This window comes from Lytechinus pictus, chromosome 12 (assembly GCF_037042905.1).
Source record: "Lytechinus pictus isolate F3 Inbred chromosome 12, Lp3.0, whole genome shotgun sequence".
Classification (NCBI taxonomy): domain Eukaryota; kingdom Metazoa; phylum Echinodermata; class Echinoidea; order Temnopleuroida; family Toxopneustidae; genus Lytechinus; species Lytechinus pictus.
This window is the reverse complement of record NC_087256.1, coordinates 27,822,002-27,840,868: the sequence shown is the minus strand read 5'-3', so window position 1 is coordinate 27,840,868 and position 18,867 is coordinate 27,822,002. Positions and strand designations below refer to the sequence as shown.

The 18,867-nt window shown below is 36.3% G+C and overlaps 1 protein-coding gene across 1 annotated transcript; it reads right to left on the bottom strand.

Moving 5' to 3' along the window:
* Nucleotides 1–211: 211 nt before the first annotated feature.
* Nucleotides 212–11,311, bottom strand: LOC129272362 (protein MAK16 homolog). Its single transcript, XM_064107625.1, has 7 exons — nucleotides 11,067–11,311; nucleotides 6,429–6,591; nucleotides 5,308–5,524; nucleotides 4,609–4,738; nucleotides 3,939–4,055; nucleotides 2,788–2,862; nucleotides 212–2,198 (listed from the first exon to the last, which is right to left on the bottom strand). The coding sequence occupies exons 1-7, from the start codon at nucleotides 11,283–11,285 to the stop codon at nucleotides 1,986–1,988; spliced, it is 1,134 nt and encodes a 377-aa protein (XP_063963695.1). The 5' UTR covers nucleotides 11,286–11,311; the 3' UTR covers nucleotides 212–1,985.
* Nucleotides 11,312–18,867: the final 7,556 nt, after the last annotated feature.

Here is an 18,867-nt window from a genome sequence, read left to right as displayed (position 1 = left end):
AGTCACTTGTAAGAGGAATTTTTTTAATTGGAAATTATGAGCCAAGTACCAACCAATAGTCCCTGGGGACTTGGAGGTGTTGAATTTAATATATCCAAGGCCTCCAAGAAGTTTGGTTTTGTAAACAACCCCCCCCCCCCCCCGAATGTTGAAGTATTGATACATTATACAAACATGAATTATACACCAGATATAAATTCAAAATGACACATTTTTCAGAGAAATCACATCTTTAGAAATTATTTATTAGGAAATATCTTTATGTTGATTAAAGCAAATGCCAGGAGTCAGTAAAATAGCATCTACGGTTGTGGAGATCGAGTATAATGGCAAAATTTTGGCAGAGAAATTGCCTGTAAAACCCAGCGCACACTACATGATCCAACTACAATGCATTTTTTTTTAACCGATCGCATTTTGTATCAAATACAATACATTGATATTTAAGTTCTAAGAAAACCTAAAACAATATCTGACATTCAAAATAATGCTAGGAATACTACTATCAGAATTCTGCTTTGCTGCTAGCACTGAGGTCGGAGTAAAATCCCAAAACAGGCTTCCAGTTGCAGTCGATGACTTCAGAACGATTTGGAATTAAATTTGCTTTTATTCCTACAGGGAGGCTTGAAATAGATTGGAATTTGGATTTCAGTATTCATACCACTATTCGGACATATCATTCCAACCTAATAAATCAATAAGTTTTCTAGAATGAAATGTTATAACAATATTCATGAAATATACAGATTGCAATGGATCGTGTGGTGTGCACCGGGGTTAACATGACACTGAAATTGTGTAATGAACGAAAGAATCATTGCATCTCTTAAAGTGTACCAAGCAATAGTGTATCATGATCCCCTCCCCCCATAACATTGAGTGTCACACTATATTCAAATTATGATCTTCAAATCCCTTCTTTAATCAATATAAATTGCAGGATTATTACACCCTCTGTAGACAAAAATGTGACTTGAAAGTAGACTACTAGTACTTGACACATCCATACATGCTCGTCATTAAAAGGGCTCCAATTGAATCAAACATAAGATTATGTTTCCGCAAACCAGTTAGTAGGATGCGAACCTTAGGGACACTTACTTCTATGAAACATAGTGCACTAATAAAGAGAGATGTGCATTCTTATTCTCTGTGAGGTACGTTGCACAAAGTAAGTAGCGGCTTCCATAAGATTATGTTTCCGCAAACCAGTTAGTAGGATGCGAACCTTAGGGACACTTACTTCTATGAAACATAGTGCACTAATAAAGAGAGATGTGCATTCTTATTCTCTGTGAGGTACGTTGCACAAAGTAAGTAGCGGCTTCCATGAATTGAGTGAATCAATGGGGGAAGTAGAGGAATACTTCTCACTTGCATTATGCAATTCAAAGTAGGACAGTAGACTTTTTTCTCTTTTTCATTTATCCTTTAAATACACAGTACACGATCTAATAATCCAAGGCCATGTTGTGGATACCCTGCTTTGGGGAATGAGGAAACTAATGGATTTGATGAATCACTTACAAAAGTATGACAAAATATCAATTATTATCTAAGTCTTCGACCTGAGATGAACTTTGACCTGTTATCAATTACCTGAAATTTTACTTGCATTGTGGCTGATACTTGATACTCCTTATATACAATCATGACAGTTTGGGAATAAATGTGAAAGCAAATGTCTTGCTTCTACTATGCAGGTGAGACATACACAGGATAAAAAAATATGTCTTCATTCATTAATTATACAACTATCTTGCTTGCTCTTGTTGATATAAGTTATACATCGACAGATATACATATTGGTTTATTGACTTTGCACAACAGATGCGCACAGCCTCAAATTGAGTGAAGATCAACAGACTTGACTATAATCATTTATATTCATTTTGAAATGACTTCATGTTGATGTAATATAGTCCTTTACAACAGGAGTCCTGTAAGTCCTTATGTACACATCAATCAAATCTCGGTCTTCATCATCGACTTTTAATCTTCTTCTTCGACGACGATGGTTGATCTAATTCCTGCTCGTACTCTATTTCCACCTTGGCACGTTTCCTCCTTGGTTTCACGAGTTTCTTTGACGACGAGGCCTTTTCCTTCTCTTCTTCATCCTCGCTTTCATCCTCGTCATCGTCTGAGGATGATGAGCCGGTGGTGAATCCCCGAGGCCTTAGTTTATCCATGTCCTGCAAAGAAGCACAGAAAAGAAATATGATCAGAATATTTCCTTGCACTAAAGGGGCCTTCCCAAATGACTGTGCGACCATTTACAATAATTCCTGATGGAATCAATCATTTCAATATGCTGGGCTATTATGATGGAATAAACTTCCAAAAGACCCTCATTATTTCTTGTCTTAACACTTTAAAAAATTTTACTGAAAACCTGTTTATTCATGCAAGCTTTCAAGTAAATATAATTCCCCCCCCCCCCCTTCTTTAGTAGGTTTCCATTTATTTTCTTCTTTTCTTTACTGCGCCATGAGCATCTTGTCATGATGGATACCGGCGCATTACAAATGTCCATATTTTCCAACCGATATTTTGTAATGATTAGCTTGTGATTAAACAGCTTTTATTCAAGAATAGCAACACAGAATACAATGTAAATAGTATAAACTTTATTTGTTTAGGAACATATTCCATGTATGATTGTTAACATTCAAGATAAAAAGAAAATGCAAAAAGATCCTCTCTAAAACTATGATTAATACTACGTTTACAGCAGGGTACTTATTGATAAACTGAACTAGTATCACAATATGTTGACCGTACCTCAAAATCACTGAGATCACTCTCATCAAAGTCCTCATCTGCAACGTATTCAACTTCTTCTTCTAACTCCTCCTCCTATATATAAAAAATAATAAGCAAATTCAATCAACAGACAATTATAATAATATGAATACATAATACTAATCATTATACTAATGAAATACACAATAGATTCACAAGGAAAACATGTACGTCTCTTGGGATGAAATTCCAGGATAAGAGGTTTTTTAAACTTTTTTTTACATCTGACCCCCCTTTTTCTGAAGTTTTACTTCACTTCATAAACTGACCAAATCATAATTTGAGAGCATTACAGACTGTAAAAAGAACCAGAAATCAGAGACAGAAAATTTCATGAAGGTCTCACATACACAGGGTTGGATGTACATATTTTATGGAATTGCCCAACTATTAATGATGATGTGAAGCATGAGATCATTAAAGACTAATACCATCCCATATTAAAGGTTTTAAATGAAATTAACAAATATTGACTGCATGATTTATCCAAACAATATATTCATTTTCATTGTGGATTAGACAATCCAATCATGCTGATATTCCTGAAAAACCATTATCTTTGGATTAAAAGAGGCTATATACAAACAGGAATTGAACAATGAGAGTTGGTATAGGTGCAAGACATTTTTTCATTCTGCAAAATTTTCTGGTAAAATTCTTACCATGATTAAATACCATCATATCATTAGAGAACATGTGCAGTGGTGCTCAAGGGTTAGTGAACCCCACCAGAAAATGAACATCTTTAAAGTGTTCAAGTTCTGCCAAGTTTTGGATATTTAATTGCGAAGTCAGGTGATAAAATATTACATTCAAATAGAGCTTGCTTCTCTGGGCTCGCCAAACACTGTAGTGTTGGTGTCTACATTCAACACTCAACACTACTGTATGTACTAGAAAAATGTTGGTTCAATGAAAGAGTCTAGATGGCACAAAAACTAATTTTCCTCGCATTAAATGATAATGGCAAAGGCAAGAATTAACCGAATTACCTTCCACGCGGAAGTGCCCTATTTCAGCTGTAACAAGTGCAACAAAGAAAATATATGTCTTGCCATAAAATAAGATGACCCTGCGGTTAAATGACGCCTTGACCTATGACCTCTGTACAAAGTTATTCTGTGGTTTACCTCTTCAGCGGCATCGGCTTCTCTCTCAGCGGCTGCTTCTGTTTCTTCTTCATCCTCTTCCTCTCCTTCAAGGGCGCGATCAAAGGCATGGGTCGGGAAGTTGTAAATGTCGCCATACTGTAAGTATACACAGTGAAATGAACATTTTAGTATGCTAATTGTAATAAATGACCCATATTCAGAATTGATATTTTAATCTTAATAAGACTGGTATTGTTATATTCCTTTAACTGACGAAACGGATGTCAATTCTATCCCCCGGCCCACATTCAAACGTTAATAAGGACAACAGATGGCTTCCAGAATGACTAGAGGGTCTACAAATCACATGAAGGATCTATCTTGCACACAAAAACACCTGACTTAGACCTGAAAAAGGCTTTCTTCCTAATGAGGAATATACGATGTGCAATAAATATCTATTGCAGCTATTTTAAAATCAAAATGTGTAAATTATGAATAGATCATACCAAAATGCATACCCAAAGAATACAATTTTAAGAAAAACATGAAATCAAACACCGTTTTACATAGGACTGAACCATACACAAGTTCAACTTAGATAAGATCCTTATAATAACCTGAAACATGACATAAGATATTCCTATTTAAGTATGTTGTGTTTTATACCCCAACCTTCACAGTACTGATATAAAAAAAATCATATTACCGTTCCAGATTTTAAGCGATCAAGTAGTTCTTTCTCGATAGCATTGTCCAGTTGGGCAGCAATCAAGGCCTTTTCCTCTCTACGAGATTCTCTTCTCTCAACTTTCCGAGCAAGGGGCACTATTTTTTTTCTACAAGGATGAAAAACGAAGCAAATCAAATTACATTTTTTTTGGTAAGATTATTGTACATACTATATTGTTTTTGTTAAGTATGGATTACTGGTGTATGAAAAGGCAAAAAGAAATAAGCAAGAGACAATAAAGAGATATAGAAGAAAAGAAATTGAAGAGAAAATCCATAAGAGCTGTGCAGAAAGAAGATTGTTTAAAAAAATTTCTTTGAGTCTTTTGTAGGACCAATTGTGCATGTGAATCAAGTAAATCTAATCAAATGCCGACGAATATATAAGCAAGAGATAAAACGAAGGTTAGATTGAGAAGGAATAAAACAAAACTAGGGCTTGAATTAATCTAAGTTCCTGGCCATTGGCCTCAATACCCATCTCCAATTAGCCATTGGCCTTCGGCCATTTAGATTTTTTGTGCCTTTATTTCATTTTATTTCATTTCATTTATGCTGTAATAAAATATTCTGCGTTTTAGTAAAGTTTCCTTCCCCTAAAAATATCAAACTTGAAGACTTGTAATTTTTTTTATTTAAATCACAGAATATGGACAGAGACAGAAAGAAAACTCACTGTCTTCGAAGCACCAGCTTGCGCATGCGGATCAGGTACTGGGTGATCTTGGTGAAGCGTTGCTTGCACTTGTGCTTGATGAAGCCTGGCCAGAACTTAAGATGCCTGTTAATCTGGACCAGGGCTTTCTCGTAGTTCTTCGACAGACGGACCTTCTCCCATAGCCTGTCGGGAAACGCTGCCCTCTCTATCGTCTTCATGTACAGGTAGCACACACCTGGTATAAGAATAAAGCAATTTACTTAGTGTTGCTCAACTGGACATAGATGACCGTGCCGTGCCTCAGTCATATCTCTTGAGATCGCAGAAATCTGTTCGACCTAGGAGAAGTTTGACTTAAAAGATGTAAATAAGACATGTTTTGCATATCCATAATGCTTCAAGGTTTACCATCATACCTGAAGTCTTCTATTCATCCATATCTGCCTCCTCTTCTTTCTGATATTCCTACTTTTTTTCTGTGTACTATTCTCTCTCTGTATCATATTTTGCTGTAACTGTATTTAATTTCATATGTATTGAAATGTTTATTCTCGGTACAAATACATGTATTTCAGCCTTTGGCTGTTAATTGGATTCTCTTACAAGAAATAGCGATTATCCCAAATTAATCAGAATCTGCATTTGAAAGTATTTTTTAATGCTGTTTCATATGGAAGAAATCTCTTCTCTGTCTATAAAAGTAAAATACTTATTAACAGCAGGTATTTAAAGTTGTTAAAGAGGCCATTGTCTACAATTTCATTCATTTTTATAATGTTCAATAATTGATTACGATCTTTTACTTTTTGTATTGTAATTTGTAAAATTTGTACAATGTTGAAATTCAAATTTCCAAACTTATATATTATAGACTCTAACTCTGCAACAAGAAAATAACATGATTCAGTAATATAAAAATAAAGGTGCAAATATCAATTAAAAAAAAGAATTTGCCAGTTAACCTAGAGGTCAGAGGTGACATTATTTTTTTCTTTAATGAATAACGGGCAATATATGATCATATGATGCAGACCTTCTTTTTTATAATCTTTAGCACCACTCTTTGACGCAAAGTTATTCTTGTTCAATGATTTAATTTAGGGAATTTACCTAAACAGAAAGTATTTAGGCTGACCTACCATTCTCTTCTCTGACGGTGGCATACTGGCTATTGGCCAGTGGGCAGGAGGATCGATTGCACAATCCCGTTAGGTTGTATTCATTCCTGCAGAACTGCTGCGTGCGGACCTTGGTGTTGACCTTGAAAGAGCAAAAGGTCGTATTGATGATACTCCAAATTACCTGCAAAAACAAGAGGAATAAAAATTGTCAATTTTTGCACAAAAAAATACAATCATATCCCCATCCAATGTACAACAAGGTTTTGATATAGAGGTCTAACCTTGCCCTCAGTCAAGAAACCATGCGCTGAAATACGGTAGCAATGACTGTTTAGCTTACTTTCACTTTAACTACTACTCATAGTAACCATCAGTGGATAAATACTGTACTTGATTTTTTTGGCAGTCACTGTACGGTTCTACTAGTACTACTACTAGTAAGAATTTTTCTCGGCTTGATATTAGGAAGTACTTTTTTAGTTGCAGATATGTGGAATAGTCTTCCAGATAATGTTGTTTCAGCTAATTCGGTCAACTCATTCAAAAATTGCCTGGATAGACACAGTGTAGGCAGTATTGTCTGTTTTTCTTCGGTTTAGCATACACATTTCTGACAGTCCTTTCTTACGTTAAGTCTATTTATTTGCTCAATATCATGGATACTGTACTATCACCAGAGGAGATACTACAATCGATGAACAGGCACTCAAGCAAGCCTCCCACATCATTGACTTAAAGTAAAGTACTAGCTAGTAGAACCGTAGTTGCTAGAGCCAGATCTATTTGCTGTACGCCGTGGCAGAAAAGCTAAATTAATTTCTTTAGATTATTTTTTTCCAATAAAAAGAGCTTTTGTGGGCTTCATTGTTTACTTTACTTTTCACCAATCAATAGTCTACTTAAATTTAAAAATTAACGCTGACTGTTAGACTGCCGAGGGCACAATGGCAAATTGTATAGAACGGATAGCGGAGTGTTCAACGCTAGCGGGCGTGTACATTTTGCTTATTACATGATGTCATCCAGCCACTGCCGTGAACCAATTTATGAATGAAAATATAGTAAGCATGCACAGTGCAAGCCTTCCAGTGCCCCACACAGTATTCCATCAAAACAAGTGTGCAATGCTCTGTCACCTCGTACCAAAATCAACCTAAAATTTCACTTTCATATATTTTATATGAATTATGAAAGGTATTCTCAGAGTAGACACTTCAGCCAGGCGGGCGATCGCGCGGACACAGCGCTAGACGTAGATTTTTGCATTGCAGTGAATGGCGAGCGCATATCTAACACAAACAGTTCGATCCGCTTGGCACTTTGGCCGAGCGCTGGAGTTGCATTCGGCATTGCTCGAAAAGACAGAGTCAGTTTCTTCCTTTATTCCGCTGATTTTGATTGGTCAAAAATTCTGGCGGTTTCTTCGTACATCTTCGGTAAACATCGGAAATATAAAAGACGGAGTTTCCCTTACCTTCATGCGAGGGAAGGACCTAATATTCAGGTATTTATTTTTCTTTGCTTGAAATCACCTTCTTGTAATCATCGAATCCCTTGTAAACTCGGTCAGTAATAAAATTGTATATTTGAGAACATTTTGTTAAATTCTTATCAAATTTGGTCCGTAGAGAGCCACCGGATAGGAGTTTCAGTTTTTAGTGTCATGAGGTGTTTGTGAATCTGACTCGACTGATCGAGCAGGGTTGTTTTGAGCGTATACGAACAGCTGTGAGTGACGTCATCCCCACTGCGTTGGCTTGAGATTAGTCTTGGTATTCAGACACAGTATGTTTCAGCCGTTATATATTTTTTTTATTACGATTTGAGCTCTGTTAATTATGAAAATCAAATTGTTATTTTGAAAATAATTTTGTAGAATTCGTGTGAAATAAGTATTAAGAGCAAAACTGCAAGTAAACTTCAAGAATTTTGTTTGATAAGTGATTTTTTGTTGGAATGCGTCTGAATGTCTAGAATATGGTATTGTTAATGAAAGTCGTATTTTTGAATGGCACAGAAAGCTCCTTTCATGAATTTAATTTAGAAATAGGTTTACATGCATGAGATGTGTTTCATGAATTTGATATCTGATTTATGGACCTTTGTTATGGTGTTAATTATTATTTTGAAGATATTATGAAAAAATAAGAGAAGACAATAATGAGGCAACAGTAATGATGAGACATTAATAATAATAAGACAATAAATATTGAGACAATTATAGTAATTATTATTACAATAATTATGATTATAATGATAACAATTATAATTATAATGATAATAATTATAATTGTAATAATTATTGAGACATCAATTCTAGTATTTATTGACAATAATAATTATTACAGTAATCATTATTATAATAAAATAATTGTAATGATGACAATTATAAGGATGTAATTTTAATTGTAATAATTACTGAGACAATAATATTAATGAGATATCAATAATAATCATTATAATAATAATAATACTTATAATTAAAATAAATAATTATAATTATAGTAATTATAATTATAGGCCTTATAATTATTGAGACAATAATAACTATTATTACAATAATAATAATTATCATAAAATAATTATAATGATAATAATGAAAGTAATTGTAATAATTACTGAGACAGTAATATTGATAAGTCATCAATAATGATTATTATTATAAAACTTATTATAATTATTATTATAAAAATAATCATAATTATAATTAAAGGCCTCATAATTATTGAGACAATAATAATTATTATGAAATAATTATAACAATAATTACTATAATGATAGTAATTATAATTGTAATAATTATTTAGAAAATAATATTAATGAAACAAAAATAATTATCATGATAACAATAATTATTATAGTAATATACAATAATGAAACGATGATGAGACAATAATAATATCAACAATTTTATTGAGACCACAATAACAAGACAATAATGAGATAATAGACAATTGAAATCAATATGTTTTTATTTTTTTCTAGAAATCCTAAGATTATTATTTTAATTCTCTTTCTTTGATTACAAATTATATTCAATGACTTAATTTCTAATGTTCAAGCAAAGAAAATCAATATCAAGTCATGTTTTCCCTGTGCACAAACCTACCACAGGGCAATTACCCCCGAAATAGGGTTAGGTTAGGTGTAGATTTTTGGATAGGGGTACAGTGTAGTTGTCCGGGGGGGGGGGGGGGTAATTGTCCAGGGTGGGGGGAGGGGAATTGTCCGGGGGTGGGGGGTTATCGTCCAGGGGTAGTTGCCCTTGAACCAAAGAAATCATATGACAATATGTCAAATCAATCTGAGTACGTAAAGATTTGAATAAAAAGCTTGTACAATTCCCCATAAGCTATGTATTATAAATGTGCCATGCCCAAAACAGAGAGAATAATAAGATTTCGCAATCTTCTTTTGTCCACAAAAAGCCCTGTTTTTTCATCACAAAGATGACAATAACTCGACTTCTAGATATCGGAATTTGAAAATTCAAACAGTTCTGTGAATCGTAGATATTGAGCCTCATTGTGAGCCTATCAAATATGCTGGAACAGCCTTTCCTAATTTTCACCTGAAGTGCCTACTCAGATCAGAGGATCGATTTTCTCACCGATACCATACAGGTAAGCAAATTTTGATTACTTCTTGCTTTTCCATCAATATCTTACGAATTAGTGTCAATATAGCATCGTGTTTATTGGAGTTTGTAAAATCTATCGCAATGTGCACAAAGTCAATTGATTTCCGGGTTTCAGAGCGTCTCGATAACTTTTGATCGATACTGGAGCAATCCGATCACGAACTAACACTACAGACCAAGACCATTTCCCACGTAGATAATGTGACTGGATATCGTTATCGCTATCGATACTTTCGCACGCGGTCCGAAGGCATTATCATGAAAGTTTGGCGACCAAGTAGCTACGATTGACGTGATCTGCGCGGTTGACCAATCAGCGGTGACGGTCTCTTAATTGCTGTGCGGAGATAGCCTATCCGTTGTTCAGTCTAGGCCTATGGGCAATTTGCCACTGTCTGTGGAGGGACTCACAAAATTCAAACAATCATTGTCAATGCTCATTAAATTAAATCAATTTTAGAGTTAGAAACGTTGTTAGATCTAACACAAAAAGTCGTAATAAAATAATACAAATTTAAATTGTAATTTTTGAACTTTTTTTTACTTATTTTTTATTAAACTGTGTTCTTTGTTGTAAACATATACACTAGATCTAGTTAAATAGATTTATTTCTTTGTTTTAATGACTTTATTAAGTCTTTAAAAAGTGAAATTGAAAAGGTTTTACTTTGAAAACAGACAATGTTGTACAAACTGCAGTAGACCAAAAGCTTCAGTCTCTGTTATGTTGGTCGTTCAGCTGAACTCCGTTGGCTTCACTCACCAAATACAGAGACCGAAGTTCTAGTAGGGACAACGGTATATTCGGTATTTGCTCTATCAAAATCCCTACATACCATTGCGAGTGCGTCGAGCGCGTCCGTTGATCCTACGAAGCCCCAATAATGCATCCCTCTTGACTGATAATTTCACCCTAAATTGAGTTATTTCAGGTAGCTATGATATATTTGGCATTAAAAGGATCGGTAATTATTTGTCAGTAATTATTTAGTATTCTATATTTTCGAATGGCTTACCTCTACTTGTTCTTTGAATGGGAAAATATCGTACTTTGTCCTTGTATTCCACATGAACTGCAGAGTTTGTATGTGTATAAAGTCAATGGGGAAATTCAAAGTTTTGCACACGCGACCCGTCACCATGACGTCACCAGGATTGCGTGTGAGCGAGCTAAGTTTGATTTGGGGGCGGCGCCCTCCAAAATTTGACCAATAAAAATTCTGCATTTGCTGCATCTTTTGGGATTTTCCCTAAATTCATGTCTCAGGGACCGTCTTGGAAGTGCGTGCTGAGCTGTATAATATTTTTGAAGGACCCACCCTATTCTACTTAAAGATATTCAATTAAAACATCTTGGGGCCCGTTTTGGGACTTTTCATTCTTAAAAAAGATGGTTTTGAGACGAAGTCTTATATCTAGATTAATTTAAGAAAAAAAAATTAGTGAATTTATTTTTAAATTTTAAAATGCAAAGCAAAAACCTCCATATGACGTGTACGTGACGTAATTATCGTCATGAAGTTGAAGATCGCGCGAAGTGGTGGGAGGGGCCTATCGCGAACGTAGACCATGTATTAGTCTTGATTCAGGCAATTTTTATGATTTGTAAAGTTCGTTGAAACTCTGTAACGTTGTGAACGGATATCATCCAAATAAAATAAATGAAAATAATTTTAAAATGTGAAAGGATGAAGGCTAGCACAATCTTTCTCTTAGGAACATTCAGCCCCCCCCCCCCTCCTCAGTTACAAATGTTAATCACGTGTAATCGCCGTGATACAAGGAGAGATGTTTTGGAAGGTCATGTGCGTGTGAGATATTGCACATGGCATAATGGCGGCATATACGTGTGATACAGGGAATTATGTACAAGGATGTTTACACTTGTGTGTGAGAAGGTCTGTGACCGAGATGGTGGCATGGGAATAATGGAGTTAGAGTGGATTAAAAAACTACGTGTGTAAAGCATGGACCTGTACGTTGCAACTGTACATTCGCTCTGGGGGCTAAATCCCGGGGCTAAATTAAAATAGGGGAATCCCCGGTGTGTATAGCTTGATTAGTAATCAATTGTTAAGGCCTACTCAAGTATATTTTGTTTATTAAAAAATCTAAGAAATCAATGTTTTAATTTGCAATGTTTACGCACAATATATGTATATATGCCCTCTCACAATCACACACATTTAAGATTTTATTTTTAACAGTAACATACTGATTGTTGTAAAATTAGGATACAAAAATTACTCTACGAGATGTCAGTTATTTTTTTATTTTCTAATGTATAGGCGGCCGGAGGGGGGGTGGGTTCCCTCGGTCCTGCGCCCTTGCTCTTAGCAAAAATAAATAAATGGATATTAAAAAAAAAAATCCTAATTGGAGAAAATTTTCCCCAAAACGTACGTATCTCCTATCTCCTGAATTACAATAATAATTTCTGCCAATACCTGCAAAGAATCCGTTTACACCCCCCCCCCAAAAAAAAAAAACCCTGAAAATTGGAGGCCATTTATATGATTGAGCGGAGAGTTGGAAAAAAATGTTTTCGGTGAGAGACCCCCCCCCCGCTGACTTTTACATCCGTAATCTGCTTTTTTATGGGAACATTTTTCTAACACTTCGTCTATCATGCCCTGTCATGAGTGAAAGTATAGTTCAAACAGGGATATGCAATATCCCTGGTTCAAACATGGACCTTTTAAAGCGTTGACAAAAAGTGACAAAAAAGTCACGCTATTATGGGGCTTTTATACCAATGTAACCCGATATACATGTAAATAAATTAGGTATCCAATGCGACTGTCAAATTGAATTTACATCTGATTTCAAGGGATCGATGTGCCATAGGCCTATATTGATTTTTTTTTACACGGGGAGGGGGCCTACCCATAGCTCGTTTACATTTCTCGATTTGACTCCTTTTTCCGCCATGAGTCTCAACTTCCTACATGGGATATTATGGAGGATCGATGGGGTGGCCCTTAATTACCCCTTCTATATAGCTATCCCAGTAGGGGTCAGGGGTTGGATTCTGAATTAGGGTGGGGGTAAGGGTATCATCATGTAACAACGATCAGACGAGAATACTCAATTGTTAATTATTATATGAAAAGAGTTGCCCCCTCCTTCGTCGTCCCTGGTCGGTGCCGGTGAGTTTTCCAAAAGAAAAATATTCTGAAGTTTGCTATGGGGAACTCTTCGTCAATTTTGAGATATGACATTATTTCACTTATTTCACAAGTCATAATCATGAACATAATACAAACAAATATTACATCAGAAGAATTAACATGACGTACAAATCAGACATGGCATCAAATTTTATTTAAATTGAATAATACGGCGAATAGAAACATGAGGGAACCTGCATTAAAAAGCAACGTTTTATTTCTTCAGTCTGCAGGATCCAAAAAAATATGAACTCTTCATGCAGGGACAGCACAATAAAAATGATAATTTGATTTGACGTAAAAAAATGCCAAAAATATCACAACTGTAAAGAAAGTAATTTACATGGACTTTTTCGGAATAAGGAGGGTGTGAAAGAATAAGTTGTTTCTGTGAAGTTGCCGCGGTGTATACTTCAAAAGATCAATGTAGAAGGGTGTTGACAACAAAAAGAAAGTAATTTACATGGATTTTTCGGAATAAGGAGGGTGTGAAAGAATTTGTTTCTGTGAAGTTGCCGCGGTGTTGACAGACATGAAACAGCCTGTCCGATAAGGTCTTGGAAGCCAGACATTCCGTCGTCTTCGGTAGGAACATTTCATGAGATAGAATGAGTCATGTTTTTTTTTTTGCGTTTTCACTTCTGATTGGGTCAAAGCATTAATGTGCTGACCAGTGAAAAGCACCCCTTTCCATTGATCTTTTGAATGATCCCCATGATGGGTTAGTGTGTTCTAGCCTGAATTATATAACACGAGAATACTCCCAGGGATCCCTGAGCTGGTTGTACCCCTGCCTTTCCGGTCCATGGAATACTCCAGATGGACGAGGGCATTTACCACATCAGGTAAGAATCATCCATTACAATTCATAATTATTAATATGTAATTCAAATTTTATTTTCCATTGCGGAAATGTTCAAACCTTATTATTTTTGTATTTTTATGTTATAGAGAGAGAAATCGAAATAAACATCACTAAACCTCACTTAAATTATTTTAAATTGCAGTATATACAAATATTAATTTTAAATGTTCTTAATAACTTATTCTTTTCCATGAAAACATTTTTTTTTCATACACTGACCCATCCTTTCTAAAAAAAAAAAAAAAGGGAAGATACGTCCCGGTTTACGTCGTTATATATAGGCCTACAGAGATAAGATCACTGGCTTTTACCGTTATCTGAGATTTTTTTTAAATCATGTACGTATATAAAATAAAAAAGAATATATAGGGGGCGCCGAACCCAAAATCCCAACAATTAACTTAAACTTTTCCTTCAACCCTGCATGATGTCACTCAACACCCCCCCCCCCAAAAAAAAAGATAGCAGTTACCGAGGAAAAAAACATTCATGAGCAAGGTCGACATCCCGTCCTTTTCGTAAGTGGGAACAATTTCACGGGAGAATGCTAATGGTAGAGACTGGGAGGTAGTTTTATTTTTTCTTGGGGGGGGGGGGAGGTAAGGCGACTTAATCAGATCGATAAAAATATCATAACTGTCTCTACCCCCCCCTCCCCCCCTCTTTCCTTATTTTTACGAGCGTGTAACACCTCAGTCACATTTTGATCTGATTTACGGCAGCCGTACGGTGGTCGAACACAGCCGTTTTATTCATTTCTATTCAAACTATTAGTAACCAACCCACCTAGTATGATATAGCTATTTTTTAAAATCTTTAAAACGGCTGTTTTTTTTTATTTACCGTTCTGCCACCATAGAGCAAATGTGACTGTAGTGTATCTGATATAAAAAGGAAACATTTACAGAAAATAACAGAAAAGGAAGAGGAACAAAAATAACCTATATAAATCCAAACAACTGACTCTTTTCCTCCATAATGTCCCTCAACGCCCCCACTCCCAAGACAGAGCTCCCTGTCCCTACCAGAGCATTCTCCTATAGCGTATTTCTTTGTTCCGTACGAAGAGGGGGGGGGGGGGGAGAAAAAGAAATATGAGATCATCGAGTAAGGTCGACATTCAGTGGGAACAATAAAGGTGAACATATTCTCGTGGGAGAATGATCTGGTAAGGACAGCTATGTGTTTTTTTTTTTCTGGGGGCGGTAATTAAGATCGAAAAATGAAAAATAAGGCACTATTTTGACTTGGTCTTCACCCCCCCCCAAAAAAAAAAAATTGGGGGGGGGGGTAGGTATAAAAAATTTAAGGGGGTTGAGTTGAGCCCCTGTTACCCCCCCCCCCCCCCTCCCCCGCGTACGCCACTGGAGCCTACAACAGGCCTCTACCTCGGTCACATTTGTTTATACGACGGCCGTTTTATTCAAACCACGGAGTTATTTAAAATGTTTTTAAGACGGGCGTTTTTTTTTTACTCGTCGGACGGCCTTTGCATGAGCAAATGTTCCGAGGTAGTAGGTTGCCAAAATTAAGAGACAGAGCTCATGACATGATTATCAGTTCGATGAATTAGATGTCAAATATCACCATACTCTAGATCAAATTTAAAGTAACTTAGTAAGGAATCAAATCATAACAATGCAACAATAATCTAACGATCAAAATATCTGCATTCTGCTCTTCTTCGAGCTTGATGACTTCACAAATAAATGGCACACAAGCAATATCTGAAAACAATTTAAATACTACTTTTCCCTCTCTGTTTTCTCTCATTTCCTTGACTCACTCACGCTTTCTTTCTGTTCTATCAATGTTCGATGGACGTACATTAAAAGTGACTTTAACTGGGTGGAAATATTTCGGGACCGAGATCATTTATTGAATAACGGCGCGGGACGCGACGTCTTTTACAAGACTATATTTTGGGGTCATCGGACTTACGCGATGCGCCAGCGATCACCTGATATTTTCGCGCAGCTGTCTCCGTCCCAAACTGTCTAAAACTGGCCGCAAAGCCTTATTGACACAAAGCAGCGCGGACGGAGTCAATGGGGAAATTGAACGTTTTGGGCCAAGTTTGAACCCTTTTTTTCTAATTTCATTTACATGTTGGAATAACAAGACTTGTCTGAATGGATTAGTACCACTTATTTTAATCAAGTAAGTGATTTTAATATTATAAAACGAAGGGGATTTTTTTTTGTTTGTCTTCATTGGGGTCCCTAGTTCTAGCGCGATCTGTACAGGGGACTCACTGGCCATATGTTCATGTTTATGTACTTAAGAGCGGATAAAACGGGGAAGTGAATTTGCGCGACAGCCGAGGTAAGTCACTGTTTTTGTTCCTTTTAATAGGGACCCCAATGAAGACAAACAAAAAAAAATCCCCTTCGTTTTATAATATTAAAATCACTTACTTGATTAAAATAAGTGGTACTAATCCATTCAGACAAGTCTTGTTATTCCAACATGTAAATGAAATTAGAAAAAAAGGGTTCAAACTTGGCCCAAAACGTTCAATTTCCCCATTGACTCCGTCCGCGCTGCTTTGTGTCAATAAGGCTTTGCGGCCAGTTTTAGACAGTTTGGGACGGAGACAGCTGCGCGAAAATATCAGGTGATCGCTGGCGCATCGCGTAAGTCCGATGACCCCAAAATATAGTCTTGTAAAAGACGTCGCGTCCCGCGCCGTTATTCAATAAATGATCTCGGTCCCGAAATATTTCCACCCAGTTAAAGTCACTTTTAATGTACGTCCATCGAACATTGATAGAACAGAAAGAAAGCGTGAGTGAGTCAAGGAAATGAGAGAAAACAGAGAGGGAAAAGTAGTATTTAAATTGTTTTCAGATATTGCTTGTGTGCCATTTATTTGTGAAGTCATCAAGCTCGAAGAAGAGCAGAATGCAGATATTTTGATCGTTAGATTATTGTTGCATTGTTATGATTTGATTCCTTACTAAGTTACTTTAAATTTGATCTAGAGTATGGTGATATTTGACATCTAATTCATCGAACTGATAATCATGTCATGAGCTCTGTCTCTTAATTTTGGCAACCTACTACCTCGGAACATTTGCTCATGCAAAGGCCGTCCGACGAGTAAAAAAAAAACGCCCGTCTTAAAAACATTTTAAATAACTCCGTGGTTTGAATAAAACGGCCGTCGTATAAACAAATGTGACCGAGGTAGAGGCCTGTTGTAGGCTCCAGTGGCGTACGCGGGGGAGGGGGGGGGGGGGGGTAACAGGGGCTCAACTCAACCCCCTTAAATTTTTTATACCTACCCCCCCCCCCAATTTTTTTTTTTTGGGGGGGGGTGAAGACCAAGTCAAAATAGTGCCTTATTTTTCATTTTTCGATCTTAATTACCGCCCCCAGAAAAAAAAAAACACATAGCTGTCCTTACCAGATCATTCTCCCACGAGAATATGTTCACCTTTATTGTTCCCACTGAATGTCGACCTTACTCGATGATCTCATATTTCTTTTTCTCCCCCCCCCCCCCTCTTCGTACGGAACAAAGAAATACGCTATAGGAGAATGCTCTGGTAGGGACAGGGAGCTCTGTCTTGGGAGTGGGGGCGTTGAGGGACATTATGGAGGAAAAGAGTCAGTTGTTTGGATTTATATAGGTTATTTTTGTTCCTCTTCCTTTTCTGTTATTTTCTGTAAATGTTTCCTTTTTATATCAGATACACTACAGTCACATTTGCTCTATGGTGGCAGAACGGTAAATAAAAAAAAACAGCCGTTTTAAAGATTTTAAAAAATAGCTATATCATACTAGGTGGGTTGGTTACTAATAGTTTGAATAGAAATGAATAAAACGGCTGTGTTCGACCACCGTACGGCTGCCGTAAATCAGATCAAAATGTGACTGAGGTGTTACACGCTCGTAAAAATAAGGAAAGAGGGGGGGAGGGGGGGGTAGAGACAGTTATGATATTTTTATCGATCTGATTAAGTCGCCTTACCTCCCCCCCCCCCCAAGAAAAAATAAAACTACCTCCCAGTCTCTACCATTAGCATTCTCCCGTGAAATTGTTCCCACTTACGAAAAGGACGGGATGTCGACCTTGCTCATGAATGTTTTTTTCCTCGGTAACTGCTATCTTTTTTTTGGGGGGGGGGGGTGTTGAGTGACATCATGCAGGGTTGAAGGAAAAGTTTAAGTTAATTGTTGGGATTTTGGGTTCGGCGCCCCCTATATATTCTTTTTTATTTTATATACGTACATGATTTAAAAAAAATCTCAGATAACGGTAAAAGCCAGTGATCTTATCTCTGTAGGCCTATATATAACGACGTAAACCGGGACGTATCTTCCCTTTTTTTTTTTTTTTAGAAAGGATGGGTCAGTGTATGAAAAAAAAATGTTTTCATGGAAAAGAATAAGTTATTAAGAACATTTAAAATTAATATTTGTATATACTGCAATTTAAAATAATTTAAGTGAGGTTTAGTGATGTTTATTTCGATTTCTCTCTCTATAACATAAAAATACAAAAATAATAAGGTTTGAACATTTCCGCAATGGAAAATAAAATTTGAATTACATATTAATAATTATGAATTGTAATGGATGATTCTTACCTGATGTGGTAAATGCCCTCGTCCATCTGGAGTATTCCATGGACCGGAAAGGCAGGGGTACAACCAGCTCAGGGATCCCTGGGAGTATTCTCGTGTTATATAATTCAGGCTAGAACACACTAACCCATCATGGGGATCATTCAAAAGATCAATGGAAAGGGGTGCTTTTCACTGGTCAGCACATTA